We start from the raw sequence: 12,827 nt of genomic DNA on the forward strand, positions 1-12,827 counted from the left end.
AATATGCCTGTATAATATAGGATCCTTTTTACTAGTGCTGTATATTCCAAAAAGTTCTTACGTTAATTATACTGTATTATTACACTTATAAAAAAATCATAGAGATACTACATATAAAATTGCTAGAAAAAAATTAGTATAATACATTCTGCTAGAAGAGAAATTCACGAACAAATTTTATTGTACAAAATTATCAATGGATCAACGGAAAAGCAGGAAATTTTAAATTTATTAAAAATCAATGTGAACAAAAATAGGCTACGCACTTACTCAAAAATAGGTTTGCTTTTGCACTTGTTTCACTTTTGCAGTAAATTGTACATTAGTCACGTCAATTGGTAAAGGTATATATTGTAATATGTATATAAAAGACGGTGCGAAACTGTGTAATCGATTTTCATTCTGTATAAGTACAGGATGGGGGGGGGGGGTGCTGTTTTCCTTATCATACCCCTTGTTCAAGAATCCTGAAACTGCCAGGGATATTCACTATTAACATTTCTGTGCAGCATTCAAATTTGCCTTTGTGTGAAGACGTTACAATGACCATGAGGCTCTCTATTGTATTTTTTTTTACAATTTTCCAATTGCTTTCCACCATATTTATTGGTTTCTTGTGTTTTCGTATTGTTTCCAGTTTTATCTCAAATATGTGAACCAAATTGCTACACGTTATATAGCTGTATCTGTATCATCATCCTTAATTTATGGACATGAGTGTATGTCAAAAAAAAAATATGTAATTTTTAGAATCCTGTTTGTGCAATTCATTGATATTTTAAGTAGTTATGCACCTTAACAAGGTGAATTTAAATGTGCATACAGGCTCCATAGTTTGTTATATTGTTTGAAAGGGCAATGAACATGAGTTATTGATTTAGGTTCCAGCCAGCTTAGAGGGTGATTTTTATAAAACTAAAACATGAAAATTCTGTTAAAGACAGTGGGTACAGCTTATAAGTTTATGCTAGAGAGTGGTCCCATGGAAAGGTTGCAACAGTGGTACGAGAACAGCACTGCACGATGTATTCTGTAAAATGTTTGGTCACTTTCTTTTAACATAAGGAGAATATGTAAGATGAACTTTGATGCAATATATATTCTGTCACTGTCAGTGGCAAATAAACTGGAAACAACATACTCCATTCCTGCCATTTGCATATTTCAAGAGGATGGATTTCATTCAAGCATGGTAGAGATATTTCCAGCAACTGATGTGGTGCTCACATATTAAAAATGAAACATGGCAACTGTGCTTAACTTTCATCAGTTCCTGTCCTCAGCAAAATTTCGGTCAGTTCTAAAAAAATTCACTCCATACAGCAGTTTTACTTATTCATAAACAAAAAGCATATATATTCATGTACTTTCTTGTTTGGTAGCAATATGCAACTGTGCATTGATTCAATAACTTACAGTTAATATGTATTATTTTTAGGGTCACTGTCTCTCAACCATCAACCCACCAGCCTATGGAGAAGACATTGGTAACGTCCCAACATTCCCAATAGATTCTGATCCATATCAGATACCGGAAGACAGGCTAATTTCCACAGAGGGATGCTTTACATGTAAGGTATGTATGCTGCATGATTGATACAACAGAAACTGCTACTAAGGTGATATTAATATACATACATATATACTTACGTATCTACATATCTGTTTATTTCAATCTTAGATTAATTTTCGTGACAAAGAATAAAATATATGGTTATGCTCATATATAAGTACATTTTGTGTGTATATTAAAACTAAAAACACAACATATAAAATTAGCCAAGACTGTAGTTGCAACACATGCCTTCATTAAAATAATTGGTTAAAAGGTATAATGATCTTCACTACGTTAGACTGCTTCTCTTCTTCTTCAGGATAACCAAAAGAAGGTATGTGATGGGACTGTTTTGGTTAATTTCAGGACATTGATTCACATGGCATTAAATATCAATTTTTTACATATTTACACACACACACACACACACAAACATAAAGTGAATGACTGAAAGGAAGGAGAGACCAAAGGACTGAATAGCAAATGAGAAGGAAATAGAAAAAAATCATCAGACAATGAAAAACTTAAAATTTTAACGGCCATAGGCAGCATATTCATATTCAGTCATAGGAAAAAAGTTGGAAATGAGTGTTCGACCTGCAAACTTGCCAGGTCCAGATCAAAGTTATAGCTGGTACAGAAAAATGTGATTCTCTAGCCAGGCTTGTTGAGAATTGAAAGTAGTAGGCTGGCTAAAAGGGGCAGGAATGTGGTGAGCAGGCGCGGAGCGTCCATGTAAGCCGGGCTTACACTTTATTAGTTCTAGTAAAATGTATGTAATTATATGGCAAAATTCATAAAAACTTCAAAGTTCATCTCGGCCCGATACCAGTCTTCGAGATCCTGTTTGTTAGATTGCAACACTTCAGCACCAGGCGACACATAGGAACTCCCGCCTTTTGCTTGGGGAAAGTTGTAAGCCGTCTGAATGTTGCCTTACAAATTTCTGACCGCGAAGGAGCAGTGCTACCGTCGCCCACCGTATTTGGATGGAGAAGAGCAAGAGCAAGGAATATAGGGAGAAGAGCGCATCGAAACCCTAGGTGTGTAAACCTACGGACAGAAGCTTACAGCAGCGTTGCAAACCTCATGTTTAGAAAAAGTGTTGTTCATGGATGTCCACAGTATTTCTTTCCACCAGGGAGGATTAAGCAAAGTATTTTTTTTCAGGGGTTGGGGTAAACTAGGTATATTTCCCTTCTCAAAATTGAATTTGAAGTTAACATTTTTCTGCAACGCCCTTACAATAATTAACAATTTGATGTGACTGAAATGAAATTATATGTGTGAAAATGGTGGGCATTCATTTTTCAGGAAGTGTCTCCTCCCCTTTTCCCCTTCTGGACATCCATGGTGTCGTTTAAACTCCGAAATTATGCTAGATACTACTAAATTCTTCTGGGATTTTCATATTATAAATATTAATTTATAACAAAAACAAATATAAATTCGAACGGTTCAACCAACGGCATGGGTTCGACGTTATGTGAAAAGTTTGAGAAAATTTAACCACAACGAAAAGCGGCCTGTTGTTTTATTTATATCTCCAACTTACAAATGACTTTTTAAACTTGTGCGAGATTTAGCACCATTATGCTTGGGTTGGCTTCACTGAATACGCGCCAGCGAGACACAGGTCCTGTAAGAGGAGGGGCTCCAGCGTTGTCGGGTATGAATGGTTGACTGCAAAGGAAATTTGAGCCGATGGTGCTTCAAGGAGTTTTTTTTTTTCCAGGAACAGGGAATTCTGAAGCAAAAAACTAACAGGAAGGGGAAAAAGGAGAAACCTAGAAATGAGCCGGATACGGGAAAACTAGATACACATTGATGTGCTAAATTCTTGTTGTTTCTGTTTTTCGCTTGTAGGAGAGCATAAACATTAGAAATATTAAGATCTCTGTTTTCCGTTTATTTATGAACTCAGCTGGTAATAATTTAGCTAAAAAGTGAAATAAATAAATAAATAAATGTTAATGAAAACTGAAGATTGAACCAATTTTACAAATTTCATGTCAAATGTGAACCAAATATTATTAATTACATAGTCCGTGATTCAAACACTCTTCGAACAATGTACGAAAAGTCTGTTTATGATCCTTTAGGTGCTAGATTTGCTTTTACACTATCCTAAGAAAGCACTTACATGTCCTTTGATATAAATTTCTGGATATATCCCTACAATTTGTGAGCATTTCTTTTATATTTTATATTGTATTTTTTTTTACTAAATATAGGGAATTTAAGGCAAAAGGGGAATTTATTTATATCCGAAAGGGATATTCCCCTCACAGTCCGAAAGATCACTGCTTTGAGCAGTGACCGATTTTGGATCTGGTTTCTTTTTGTTTCCCCCTTCTTGTTGTGTGTTTGTTAAAGTCTCGAGGTATTGCTTTTGCGAATTCCATCTATTGAAAAGCGGACTGTCGTCCGTCCCTGTGCTGTTGTGTGATAGTGAAGTGCATTATGGAATAAAATGAGCGTAATTTTGCGGTGGGGTGAACTTGTTGAAGACGCCGTTGTTCAGCAAGGATTTAGCCAAGAAGAAACTTGTGGATATAGGTAGGCCCACCCCTTCTTTCTCTAGCAGAAACGAAAAATAAAGTAGTAACAGAAACGAAAAATAAAGTGCGCCGATTTTGCGACTCATGGTATGGAGATGATACTTGGTTATGCAGTTGTAAAAAGTATTCAGCACTTTTCTGTTTCCTTCTGTTTTCGTTTGTTTATTATTATTATTATTATTATTATTATTCATTTTATCTAACTTTGCATATTTTTTATCGATACGTTACTCATCGTGATAGGAATAACACTGACTTATTTATCAGATATCCAGAATTTTTAATTTAGTGAAAAATTCCAGGGAAGTGTTCTGAAAAAAATTGGGGGGGGGGAGGTTGATGTGTGTGGATCTAACCATGTCAGCCCAAAAATAAGCACAACGGGAAATAGCCTTTGTCATGCTAGGCTTACACTGTTGGAAAGGTCACGCTCCGCCACTGGTGGTGAGGTTTCACTAATGGCTGATATCTAAGCCCTCTCCCTCTTCTCTGTACTAAGGTGTTGGTGGATTGGGTTAATGGGTGGATGATTGCTATCTGGAAGCAGTCACTGAAAGTGATATTGTGATTGTTGGTATGGATGGCAACAGTGAAGTCTAGGTTTCGGGTGGAGCAGTAGTTGTTGATTTTCAGGGATTTTTTTTTCTTTCAGTGTCTTGTAAGCGTTTCATATTTCCTTCTCATTTGCATGCATATAATTTCATGAAAGGCAACATATTTCAGTTCTTACCCTAAAGCTTGTGTCTGTCAGGTCTACTAGTGTTAATAAAAGAAAAAGTGTAAGAGATAATTGCACCAGGTTCAATGCATTAAATATACTCATCTAGAATAACAATTATACTGTACTTGTACCTTTTTAATACTAAACCTCTTTAATTAATTGTGTAATGATAAGTATTAGAAAGATTTAGTCATTATTGTCATTGTAATTTAGTTATATAGGGCTACTCAAGAAATAAATCTGCAAAAATTTAATCTTCATCTATTGAATAATATTTTAAAATTCTTTACATGGTCCCACTGTAGAGGAGTGTCTAGCGTGTACATAATTTGATGAAGAGAGATAGATTGTAATGTGATTTACAAACAGCTGAGCTTTTGTGAAATGAATTCCTATTTTAGTGGAATATTATCTGGGATGTGAACACTGGGTGTAATAATTAATTCACAGATGTATGGGGTATGCATGCATATTGTCACTATATTTTAATTGAAAAATCAATTAAGAAAGATTTACCCTTCCAAAACATATGCATTTATAAAATCCCAAATTTCTGCCTTAATTACTAGCTTGTGAATTTTCTTGTGTCTTGGTAGGTAAATGGAAGAAGTCGCAGTAAAAGATCTGTGAATGAGACCTTACCCCAACCAACCCCTTTTACATTGAGGTGGGATGGAAAGATCATAAACACAACTTTGAAGGAGCAGCAGCCCACTGGACATTACTACTCAGCAGTGCATCATATTCATCAGGTTTGAAAACTTATTTTTTAAAAACTCTCAATTTCTCTCTATCATATAATATGATTGTCTTAACAGATCATTTGCTCCCGCAGTTGTCGTATGACGCATATGCTAGTAATTTTCTAACAAACTTTATTTTTGTATTTAGTGGTTTATATTTGTACAACCTTTGTCCAGAGTGTATCGAGACTGGTAAAATAACTACGAAAATATTGTACTCACCAATTATTTGTCCTGAGTACCTTCAAAGTAGTCCTCTCTGGAATTGACACACATCAGTCAATACTTCTGCAGGTTCTGGTAGCATGTAGAGAAAGCCTCTTCTGGGATGCTGCGTAGCTCAGCTGTCGCGGCCAACTGGATAGTTGCAACGTCTGCCATGTCCCCTTCAGTGCCTCTTTTCAACCATGGAAAGAGGAAGGTATCAAAATCAATGCATCTCACTGTACTTGTGCTTCATTCTCACTCCACCGAGGTTAAGCATCAAATATTAGTGTACTGAATGTTATATAATAATTAATTATCCCTACTTCATCAATTTATACAATGCAATATTTAACATTGTAATACTAAAGCATGTAATTATAATACTCCCAAGTTTAATATTTAGACAATGGAGTATTTGAACATTAAATTAAGATAAAATTTTGATGTAATTGTTTTCTCCTTATCTTTAACAGATCCAGAAACGCAGCTTGCACAGGAAACTGAAGAAACACAAACAGGAAGATGAACAAATAATGCTGAAGATAAGTTTGTCTCAAACAAAACATCGGATGAGGATTATTAAGCTGCAGCCAGCAGTCAGTTACTTACGGGTATGTAATAAGAGTCTGAGGTTAATTAAATAATTGTGTTTTCCATGTAGGATATTCCAAAAACTACTTAGCATTAATTTGAGAAATTACCTGACCAAAAAAAGTTGCATCAATATTCAGAAAATGAAGTATGCAAATTACCGTGATGTGTGTTTTCATTAATTTATTCAAGATCACACATTTTCTTTTTTGGCTAAACAGAATCAAGTGTAGCTGAAGCAAGGCTGCTGCCTGTGTGAACAATGCCTGCAAGGCCCTTATATTTTGAAAATGTGAAAATGTATACACCTTCCATACCACTTCAAATTCTACATAAAAGTGAACATGATTATTAGTAGTGCGTAATTATTATTGCCCCATCAACACATAGAGGATATACCTTGAACAATCGACAATAATTGGCATTGTGTACAGGACAGGAAAAACCCATTTTGCAACTTAAGTGCTCCAGGTTTGAGTGCTGGTGGTGGCACATAGTGGTTCAGATTCCACTTTAAACTGTAGGCCCAGTCCCGATAGCCATCTATGCATAAAGTGGACGTAAAACAAAAACTTTAGAAAATGTATTAAGGAGCTGGCATCTTAGGGTAAACGATAATGGAATTCCTTGCTTGGTGCAGTATGCATGGGTGCTGGAGTAAGGGAATCAGTATAAACAGTTGGTGGGGCTTTCAAATTACCATCCTGTGCCACATCCAGGAAAGTGACTTGTTTGGCAGAGGAAAATCAGATGAAACTTGATGGGATAGAAATGTGATCTTCCAACAGGATGGTGCACCACCGCACTGGAATTTGGATGTTTCCGAGTTTCTGGACAGAACATTGCAACAGCGATGGACAGGGCATGATGGACCAATCAGGTGGTTACTGCGATTCCAGACGTAACTCCCTCTGGATTTCTTCTTCTGGGGTTATGCAAAACATGGTCTACACTTCACCTGTATGTTACCTTCTTATTTCTGCAGGAGAATTGAAAATCCCATCAACTCCATCACCCCTGACATGCTAGTGTGCACATGAGTCGAGATCTAGTATCAGCTAGACCATTTGAAGGTTACGAAAGGAGCCCATGTAGAAGTGAACTAAATTTTAAAAAAGATTGAATTGCTTGACATACTGCCACAACCAGCAAAGCTCTATGTCGAAGAGTTTCCTTAGAATTGTAATTTAAAATCAGGGATGTCTCATTAGGACACCCTGTACTTTATCTAAATGTGAAGGATAAGAAGACCTGATCAAAAAAGGAAAAGATCCAAAGAGTGATTCATATCTAAACTCGGTAGACAATTTTCGCTAGTTTTGTTTCATGAATTACAATAAAGATGTGTCTTTTTTTCAAATAATACAACAATTTAATACTGTATAAATTTCAATGACTTCTATTTTCAGAAATTATGTTGACTTGTTTGTAAATTGTATTTATCTTAAAATATTATTTAAGGTAAATGTATAAATCTAAAAAAAAATCAGTTCAGTTCATCTAAAGACTTCTAACAAACACTTCATAATCTTACAAAATAGAAAATGCCATTGTTTGTTGTTTGGTTTGATAATTATTAAGACTTTCAACTCGCAGTTATTCACATAAAATCTTTTGTAGTTTTTCTGCAAAACTTCTATTTCTTATTTTTCAAAAATAGATCTATTGATTTATTATGAAAGTTTACACTATTTGGAACATTTCTGAGAAAACCGGACATTGATAGGGGACACTGTGCCGAGATATATCAAATAAAAATATATCCAATATGGCAGATTATTTTGAAGATGGCAGCCGTTGAGTGCAGATATCGATTGGCTACTCGACTGAAAATATCTTTAACGATAGAACAATGAATCCTACCAAGTCTCTTGCTTTTATCAAAAAGTCAATGATTCGGGTCTTGGCCGCTGGCCTGTGATAAAAATGCACTCTTTTGACACTATTCTCCATTTTGGGATATATTTTATAGCATATTTCATTAAAATGCATAAATCTTATATTGTTGTAAAGGTTATGAATTGGACTATAACTTTTATTTGAAACAATTTCCTGCCATTTAATTTATTCAAAAGTTACAAGGCAAAAACTTCAAAAGGTGCTAGAAAAATTACATATTTTAAGGATTATTTTTTAAATTATGGTAAAACTACTGACATTAGCGAAAAACTAAACAGAATCTTTTTCGTAGTTCATCTAATATGGATCAAGACTAAAAAAAAAGATTCTGTTTAACCATTGGTTACTGAGATATAGGTCATTAACTGGAAAGTCCACCATATTGGACGCCATCTTGAATTACTCAAATTGCTCAAAGTTGACAGAGTGGCATCAATCGGATCTGAATGTACATAACGTAAGCTTTCAAAATCAGTCAAAAACATTTTACTCATACCTGAAAACGAGGTTATGCCACTTTTAGGCATTTGGCACCCAGACTATATACTGAGGATGGTCACACAAAACATTTGATATCTACTTTACCTGTCTGTGTTACACTCTTAATCTGACACTCTGGCTTCAAGTCCTGGACATTTCATTCAACCTAATCAGTACCCATTCTCATTTCCACTATTCACCTGAAAAGCAGATGAACAAATATACAATTTTAAGTCAGTGTTTTTACTTTTCAAAATTGTATTGTAAATTTAACTTCATAATGAAAGTGAAAAATGAACAGGAATGCCATGCACATAGAAACAATTTAACCTTAAAATGCCAGCCAGGACACAGACTTTTATATCACAGCACCATGTGACTAATTCTCTCATGTAAATTTTGGAAAACTACTTTTGATATTTCAAATGCAAGTATCTAGGGTACTGCATGACTAAAAGTAATTGTTGGAACACGCCCTGCAAGTTTTAATATTGTGTGTAACAGTTTAATGCTTTTTTAGGGCGAACAGTCAAAACAGTTTCCAACATAACTTAGCATGCCTGCACTACATATTACAACCTTTGTGTTCACTTTGGTTCGTTGTGCTGGTCACAGAGGCTCACTGGGGAGGAATTTTTTGTGTAAAATTAAATTTTGTTCTAACTGTGCTTCGTGAGAAGGGGTTTCAAACACGTCACATTTTTTTTCTACAAAGAAAATCCTAATTGTCTTAAGTAAATAGTTGTTCTACATTTTTTTGCACATCACTGCATGTTTGAAAAGCACATGCTTGGAAACTTCCCATCAGTAGGGGCATAAAAGGGTCCCAGCAGCTAAAGTTGAAATTTTCTCAAATTTTTCTTACAGAATAATATTCGGTATGTGATCACTCAAGGAAATCATGGGGGTCAATTTGAAATGGTGAAGAAGAATGGAATTTGGGCCCTGCACTTCAGGAGGAAACTAAGGAAGCCGGGAACGTTCGACTTGGAAATTGAAGGCCATTCGCTTAGAACAGTGGAGAATGATGTTTGGGAGGAACCACTCTTGCTTCAAGTGAGACTCGTGGTAACACAGTAAATTCACATGGTGTGCCTTCAAGTGAACAACTCTTCGTCAAGAATGAGTTTATTAGCACAAGTGGATAGGTTGAAGCATAGTTCTTGCAAGACTAAAATAACATTATCAAGTTAACATCAAAGGTGATTTTTGCAATGTTGGAGAGAAGTGAAAAATATTGCCTAAACTTAGAGGACTTTTGTTAAAAGTGCTTCTCAGAATGTGCTACTGATCCATGAACAGATGGTAACTATAAAAAGCACAGAATGATTTTTAAAAATACAGAATGATGATAGTAAGTGCACTATTTTTTCTTTACTAAGATACACTGCCACATTACATAAATATGCCATGTATTTAATTTTTAAAAGCTTGTTTGTGTAGGTTGTTTTAATGTGTTCATTTTGTTTATTGCCTAAAGGCTGTGCAATATGCTGCTTTTTTAATTATTATAGATAATTAATATTTAAATTCATTTAATGAAAACCCTTTTTTTATATATAATCAGAGCACAACGCTTAACAATGTGATAAGTCCAGGGAGACTGTTTACAGGAATTCATTCATAAAAATAGTGATGAGAGAGAAGTTGAAAGAGTAATAAAATGGCCTTATCACAGTTTCAATTTAATGTGCAAAACTCTGAATAATTTAAGAAACAAATTAATTGAAGATATAATATATTGTATTCAAACTGTAAAAATTATGTGTTAATCACTGCCATGTAACTAACTCTGTACATTTTGTAACTCGTAAAGCATTAATAAGACATGCGTTAAATACACAATTAGCAAATGAAAAAATATTGTGCCATGTATTTGTGCCTCTTTGTTGAATACCCTTAAATCATTATTCACAAATACGTTCTCAGAAAACAAAAAAAAATATTGATGTTCTTTGGGGAAAGAAAGAAAACATTAGTTTTGTTCTGACACAAATTGTACAACAATATGTGGCAGTACTCCACTACAATGCAATGCAATGCAATGAGACAGTCAAACTTTGTATTTGAAGTGCAACATATATTTAGTTTGTAGCTTCTTTCATGTTAGATTCAAATAATCGTCTTCACCTTTGTTGATGCAGAAATAAATTTCATCATAAAATTCTTGTAAAACTGGCATGATTTTTGTGACTTGAAACATGCAATCTAGCCATAATAAATTGTACATTGGTAAGAAATTTAAGTAACACTTAATAATTATTATGTTAAAAAAGTAAGTTTTCCTTTTCCTTTTTATGGCATGTTCTACCAGTGAATTTTATCCAAAATAAACATTGACACTCATCCAAGGATAGCTGAGAAATTAAGGTAGCAGAAACCTGAATTTTGAATTATTTGGTATTCATTTTGAAAGTAACAAGTAATTCACCTTGGTTAAACTTGTATGAATGGGTCTTTTAGATCTGGTTCTAATGTTTAAAATAGGTTTAATTTATTTACTACTGCAAATAAATGAGCTGTATCTCTGTGAACTATCAAGATTCTTTGATTGTTGCTTTGATTTTGTCAGAAAATCATACATTGTTGTTTAAACAGGCTAACATGGTGTCACTGGTGTATTCTAAATTTCAGTTCTCCATTGTTTAATAATAATAGCATGTATTTCATTAAAAATCAATCCTAAATAACAAAAACATTATTTTTAATAAGTATTCCAAATATGAACCCTAACCTTCAGAAAAATCTGAGTTGCACCATGGTGGGTCTGATAAACCCAATCCATCATTAATATATAGACATTGCACCAATATTACTGGACATTTAAATCATGGAAATATAATAACCAGATTTCTGAGCCAATACATACACAAAATTTACTTGCATTGACTATCTCTAATCTAACCATTACTGAGTATCATCTACCCAGTATTCCATATGTTTTTTTCACTGCGAATGTCTCATTTCACTTTTGTTTTTCCAATGTATGTGCAAAAATTTACATTACGTTAGTTATTAATTTTATAGAAATGTCATAGTAAAGATATTCTGTAGTGAAAGAATAAGTTTAATGAACTTTAACTGGTAGTAGAGAAGATAAAGTGGATGATAATTCTGCAACTTCAAGTGATCACAATTATTATTTTTCCTTATGCTTCACTTTAAACAGGTACTTAAAAATTAATATGCTAATATGACAATCTGAACAAAAATGTGTCGAAACAAACAAAATAGTTTAATTTACTTTATTAAAGTAAGGTTTGATTGTGTGCACAATAATCAAACTAAGCTCAATGCATGTATTGTTTGTACTGTTAAAACATACACTTCCAGGATTTTCTTGTTTTGAAATAAAATAATTTTTCAATATGCAAATGCATATTACCGCATGTAAGGGATAATTGGTATACAGTCAATAGTATCATAAATGATGTTCATATTTTCATTTTTCCTACCTTTAATTAATTTTACTGAACTCTGTATGTGTGTATATAGTGTGCAGTTGTGCAAAACATTACTGCGTAAAAAATATCTAACAAATTATGTTTTAAGTCTTGTTAATATTTGGTTCTTGTGGTTCACTTAACGAAAGAATTATTGATTTATGTATCATTTTATACCAGGAAGTAGAAAAATAAAAGCTGAAAATTGGTGCTGAATATTTTTTAAATGAACGTACTTAAAACTTTTATGTACATTGTTAAGCAATATTTTATGTAATTAAAATTAAGATGTGTGAGTTGAAGTTCTAAAGTTATCTTTTCTGTTATTTCTGTGAAGAACAGATCCCATAGTGAAGACTAAAACAGTCATGTAGCACCAAATGAACAATAAATACCATTAAATAATGTACAAAAATCTAAACATATGATTTAGCAATATAATATATACAATATATTTGTTTTATTAGAAATGTTCAACAAAAGTAGGTCCGTTTCTTATTTTACTTCACTTTTCTGACTATATGTTCCAGTGATCCAGTCGGTAGGGTGCTTTACTACAATGTGGGAGGCCTGGGTTCAATTCTCACAGTGAGTGCTATCAGGTGGAAATTTTTCTAGCAATGTCCC

At 33.8% G+C, this 12,827-nt stretch overlaps 1 protein-coding gene across 1 annotated transcript in view; it reads left to right on the forward strand.

The window, feature by feature from the left end:
• Positions 1 to 12,587, forward strand: part of LOC145984988 (fibrillin-2-like) — a 327,365-nt gene extending 314,778 nt beyond the window's left edge. The window contains exons 50-53 of the mRNA XM_083118469.1: positions 1,439 to 1,576; positions 5,434 to 5,589; positions 6,261 to 6,398; positions 9,625 to 12,587. Coding sequence (XP_082974595.1) covers positions 1,439 to 1,576; positions 5,434 to 5,589; positions 6,261 to 6,398; positions 9,625 to 9,837 — 645 coding nt within the window. The 3' untranslated portion in view covers positions 9,838 to 12,587. The remainder of the gene's footprint in view (positions 1 to 1,438; positions 1,577 to 5,433; positions 5,590 to 6,260; positions 6,399 to 9,624) is intronic.
• The last annotated feature ends 240 nt before the right edge of the window (positions 12,588 to 12,827 follow it).

The sequence above is a fragment of the Lepisma saccharinum genome, chromosome 3, assembly GCF_977018435.1.
Source record: "Lepisma saccharinum chromosome 3, izLepSacc3.1, whole genome shotgun sequence".
NCBI classification, from domain to species: Eukaryota; Metazoa; Arthropoda; class Insecta; order Zygentoma; family Lepismatidae; genus Lepisma; species Lepisma saccharinum.